Source organism: Cupressus sempervirens, chromosome 11 (assembly GCF_028749045.1).
Source record: "Cupressus sempervirens isolate cs-2001-9-10 chromosome 11, ASM2874904v1, whole genome shotgun sequence".
Lineage (NCBI taxonomy): Eukaryota > Viridiplantae > Streptophyta > Pinopsida > Cupressales > Cupressaceae > Cupressus > Cupressus sempervirens.
Window position 1 is genome coordinate 24657186 of NC_143128.1, and position 6000 is coordinate 24663185.

At 36.7% G+C, this 6000-nt stretch overlaps 1 protein-coding gene across 1 annotated transcript in view; it reads right to left on the reverse strand.

Moving 5' to 3' along the window:
• LOC149528046 (uncharacterized) overlaps positions 1–4334 on the reverse strand; it is a 28063-nt gene extending 23729 nt beyond the window's left edge. The window contains exon 1 of the mRNA XM_089807983.1: positions 4088–4334. Within this exon, the coding sequence (XP_089664109.1) occupies positions 4088–4334 (247 nt within the window). The remainder of the gene's footprint in view (positions 1–4087) is intronic.
• Between the last annotated feature and the right edge of the window lie 1666 nt (positions 4335–6000).

The window sequence follows — 6000 nt, forward strand, 5'->3', positions numbered from 1 at the left end:
TGCACCAATAATTGGAGGGTAGTTGGAGTAATATGAGTAACCTTCAAGGAAAATTTAGAGGAGTAAAACCCATCCTCTAAAAATTTGACCCTTTTCTCCATCTAAGCGTTCTTCTCATTCTATTCCTCCTCCTCGTTTCTTTTTTCTACATTCTTAGATGCCTCCTTTTTTGGAATTTACAAGTGGAAAGATTTACTTATGAGAGGTGGTGGGGGGGGGGGGGGGTGAATCAGAAGTAACTAACCTTAACCTTTTCAAAACTTTTTAGCTGATATCATTCACATGCGTCTAATTCTAATAAACATGAAAGTAAAGACATGCATGAAAATAGATAACTCAAGAATTTGGTAACCCAAAAAACCTCCAAAATGAGAAGGTAAAACTGGGGTGGGGATGACACCCACAAAGTATCACTGCAACAATATGTAATTGTTTAAGGTTACAAAGTTTGACCACTTCCAATGATCTGCCCTGTGAAAGGCCTATCCTGTTAAAGACTTTATACCCTATCAAAAGTGACCTGGTAAAAGGATTTACAAACACTCACTTGGAATGTTATCTTGTTAAAGGATTTAACACCTTATTTAAAGGCTTACAACATGGCTATTAAACCAACCTATCATCATAGGATTTTCATTCCTAATACAATTGCTAGAGAGTATTAGAAAGTCTTGACCTGATGACTTGCAATCTTTAATTGTTGATTCTAGATCCTTATTCTTCTCTATCTATTCTAATCCTTTCTTGATTTGATATGTCTCTCCTCAAAACACTGATACTCTATTCTTGATCAACTGAATTTTGCAATGTTGTTCTATTCTTTCTAATACTTTACACCCTTCTACACTTCACTATAATTCACCCATATACTTCTCACATACGTGTACACAATGGGGTTTCATCCTCCTTTTAAAGGCTTCAAAGACTTAGGCTTAGGTTTGAATCTATGATCAATATTCACTCTTCATTTCTTGCTCAATTCTTGACTTTTCCTATTGGTTGCATGCCTTCTCCATTTTTCTTATTGGCTACATGTTGATTGCATAGATAATGCAAAAGATTCAATCTATCTTCAAGATCCTTCAAGATTCATCCTATGTTAGCTTCAAAAATGGTTTACATCTAAGTTTATGAAGGCACAAATTCATATGCTGATTCTGTGTTACTCGACACTTACTAATTGCTGATGCTCAATACATATAGGAATTCTAGCTCACTCAGCTCCTATAGTAATTTTGTTTCACTTGGCATCTATAATTTTCTTAGCATCACTTATCACTTGGCACTTGAACTTCATATATTTGACATCAATGACAAAACAATAATTGTTCCAATTGTAAGTTTCCAACAAATATGATAGATTAAAAAAAATGAGAACATAAAGATAATAAAGTAGTAGATAGCCAAATGGGACTAGAAGCCTCCAAATATATTTCTTAACAAAGAAATCAATGACTTTGGTTTATTAATTTATAGAAGGCTAGGATTTGAGGAGGATGCAAGACATGAATCGAAGGCTTGTCAATATATTAAGAGCTAGGTGTTACAATCAAATAAACAATTCACAAACACACTTTCCCTCAACTCTATGCCTCCTTAAATATGTAATTCTTGCTTTTTCATTTTCAATAATCACAGTAGATCTTAGGGTTTATGATCCAGTTCAATATGATTCATTGTATCTATCCACCTTCTTGATCATCCTCTAGAAGCTTCTCTAGAATTCGTCTATTAGGTCTTTACCTAATCCTCACCTTGAATTTAATGATCCAACTCATCAATCTTATCTTCAACACGGTTTACATATCCCAACAAATCACCTGAGTTGGCTAGAAATCATGATTCCTCATATACATTCAAAATACCATCACTCAACAATCACTAAGTTCCGACACTCAGTCATCACTTAATCACTTAGTTGTTCTAGAACTTCTTGCTCAACATCAACTAACTTTCTTGGTTGATACTAATGCTCGGTCAACACTAAATGTTCTTAGCTTCCTCTAGAACTCAGTTAACACTAGCATCACTCAACATTCCTTAATCTTTTACTCTTTTGTTCAGTTAAGCTTTACATATATGATGGAAATACTCACTTTATTTTAACAAAGTCTAACTAATCAAATGTCCACTATAGCTTCCTTTTCATAACTCAACCTTTCCTCTTAGGTGCTATTGTTATGAGCAATCTTCTCAAATCCTCTTCATCAACCAAATAGACATGACATTTAGATTAGATAGCAACATGTTTCATTAGTATATTTGACATCAATGACAAAACAATAATTGTTTCAATTGTAAGTTTCCAACAAATATGATAGATTAAAAAAAATGAAAACATAAAGATAATACAGTAGTAGATAGCCAAATAGGACTAGAAGCCTCCAAATATATTTCTTAACAAAGAAATCAATGACTTCGGTTTTTTAATTTATAGAAGGCTAGGATTTGAGGAGGATGCAAGACATGAATCAAAAGCTTTGTGAATATATTAATAGCTAGGTGTGCTCACACGTGAGGACACCATATGTAAGGAATAAGATGGCTTGTGAAATAGAAAGGTGAAACAAGTAGAGAGGCTACCTTATGACATAAGAAATAAAATGACTTCACATATATGAAATAAGAAGTAAAGTGACTACATGTATATGAAGAACATGCATGCTCACAAGGAATAAAATAGGAACTCAAAAAAAAAGATTTTTTTAACAATTGATCCATATAAATGAATTTAATAGTTACAATTAAATAAACAAACCAAAAGCAAATCCTTAAATTGAAGTGGAGACCATTTAAATCAATAATTATCATTAATACAATAAAATTTGTTTATTCCATAAATCTCCTTAGGTTCACGGCATTCAATACACGCACTACCTTCGTATGTTTAACAAGATTTGCCATCGAGAATTATTTGAAACAAAATATGTTTTAAAAAACGAAGAATCTTAACGAATATCGTGACTATTAAACCGTTACATGTGCGATTCCTTTGACTTGTAATTCAACAATTCCATGTAATCCTTAAACGGTGATTTTGATCTTGATAATTGAAGCCTGGTTGCTTAAAGTGTCTCTTTAATATAAAGCTCTACTCAACACAAGAAATGGGTCATCGCAACATGATCTCCGAGTTTCCACAGATTCTCCCCATCTCATATTCTTCCAACCAAAATTTTCCTCGTGGCATGGGGACCGCCCAAGTGATCGCAGACGATACGCGATCAAGTTCGCACCTATTATTTTAAAGTATTAAATGAGGAGAAAAGCTCGATTAGCTGTTAATCAAAGTGGAATAGGGTTCTTTAATGTCAGCTATCACGAACCCAAAAAATATCTTATATTTATTTTAAATTTTGTATTCTAATATAAATATAATATTTCTAAAATAATTCTAGATTCGATATCTTTCTACATTGTTAAAATATTTATAAAAGATATTTATAATAATTCATTAAAATTTTGTATAAAATAAGCAGAGAATATAATATTAGTATTGGGGTTGGTTAGAAACTATTAAACATTCAAAAAATAATTGCAACGAAGGTGAACATTTTAACCCTACATCAAATATTTTAATATTTATTGATTTCTAAAAACGATGTTATTCTTACAGATAAAAATATCATTTTGATATGAAACAATGGAAAAATAAATAAATAAAGAAATTCATATACTTTCTATTTTTCAAACATTTATTATTATTATTATTATTATTTTTGATGAATACTTACCTTTTCGATTAATAAAATATACTCAGTTTACAATTCACAAAAAAGGGGCCAGAGGATACAAGATCACCCCACAAAAGAGTTCAAACGATGAAGCTGGACAAGAAACACGGCCGTGGCCAGAATCAGAAACTATTCATAAAAAAAAATAAAAAAATAAAGCAACCTTAGGTTGCCAAAGCAATGCCAGCCAAGGGTGGTGGACCATCTTTATCTTGAAAACCCCAATCATCTTTGGGATTGGGGGCAGGCTGGGAACAGTCTAGCCATCTTCACCAATAGTAGCAACAGTGGTAGCCTCTGCATCTTTAACCTCTAGCCATGGAGGAGAAATCGCCAGGTCTAGGCGAGGGCACTTCCCTGAGTGCGCACGATGGGAACTAGGAGGAGGAGCCGGGGACCAACCAGAACCACCACAGGGTAGGGAAGCTGAGAAGCGCATCCATCTGCCATCACCACCACTGGGAGAGTGGTGGTGGGAAGCTTGGGAGCGCGGGGTGTGTGAGTGGCGGTGGGAGGAGTGGCACCAAGGACGGCATCCATGGGGCATCGAGGTCTCCACTGAGGCATCTGGAGGAACTCTAGTGATAGTACAAGGGGCATTGCCCTAGTGATTGAGCAGCTATTGCAGGTGAGCAACTTCGAGTGTAACTTTATTAGCTTGCACCTGTACTTGCATAATTACATTATTACAAATGCATGCCTTAGTATACATAGCAATGTTAACATCCAGAAAATTGTGTCTCAAAAGAACAACATTCTTATCTTTTCATAGAGAAAATAGGATCTCCAGCCTAAAGGTATGCCAACTCTAAGTGAACTTCCGAGGAAATCTGGGAAAGTCACCCAGTAAAATCATATGCCAAGAGAAAAACTCAGGTCTGAATGGCTTGAAGAAATCATGAATCCAGTGCCAATAATTCTGAGCATGCTTGCAAAACTGAAAAATATGCAAGAAAGACTCGAGTTGTCCACAAAAGGGGCATCTAGGGTCAAAAACCCCAATGTGTTTGAGCCAAGGCCCCAAGGGAAGACCTTGGAAGACCACGCACCAAGCAAAATGTGCAATCTTGGGTTCAATTATAGCATTCCATATGGTGTCAAAGTGTTTTCTCAATTGAGAAAGGGAAGATTGCAAATGCCATCTATGGTTTAGCATATCCACCATGGGAAGATGAGGCAAGAGCCATCTATAGCCCAAACTTGGCTTGTACTTAGAAAAAGGAGTGGTAGGAAACCACCTCCAATCAAGCCACCAAGGGTAAATAGATTGAATCCCCACTTTATGAACTAAGTGAACAGGGATGGAAGAAAGTAGAAGGTCAAAAGCCTGTCAGTTTGAATGGACAAGGCGGTACTGTACTTGCGTATCTTCCTAGGTCTTGAAATTCATGGTGACCTATGAAAAGAGGTCCTTTGGAGTTCTGATACCACGTTTGAAAAAATGCAGAGCACTAGCCCCTTGAGTCTTGGCAAGGGGAGTACCCTGAATGGAAAACATGGGAGAACACTATATGTTATGCTAATTCAAGGAGAGGCCATTGCAGAATTCATCTCCAGCCCATCGAAGCTAGGGCTTGACAACCTCCCAGGCTTTCCAGATGCTCTTGATGACAAAGGATCCCTGAATGACCATGGGCTCACACATAATGAGAAGGGTTTGGAAGCCAATCCCCTTCCAAGAAGGCCTATTGACAGGGAAGCCAGAAGAAATACAGTGCCGAACCAGAATCTTCCAAGCTTCATCTCTTGAGAGAGCCCTAATAATCCATTTTGCATAGAGAGAAAGGCCTTGTCTCCAAGTGGAAAGCAAGCCAAGACCATCAGACTCTCTTGGGAGACAAAAAAAGTCCTAGGCCACTCTGTGGAAGCCATGGTGATTAGAACCAAAGGCCCAGAGAAAATCCCTAAGCAATCTTTCCAGCTTCATGTAAGAGGCTTTGGATGGAGCCCAGCAAGATGAGTAATAAACATGAGTGGCCACAAGAATCTTAGAGAAAATCTAAAATTTTTCCATGAGGGAGAGTGGCTTTGTGATCTAGTAGTCGATCTTTTTGCTAATCTTGGCCAACACAGCATTCTAAAGTTCCATAGGCGATGCTTGGAACACAAAAGGAATGGTGAGGAAGTAGAAGATTTCTCTGTGAGTAACCCATTTCCACTCAAAGTGGCTAAGCCAAGGTTGAGCTGGCAAAAAGGATTGGTAGAAGCAGATTGTTTTATGCCATTGAATGGCAGAACCAGGAGCTTGAAAAAAGGTGTCTAGTCA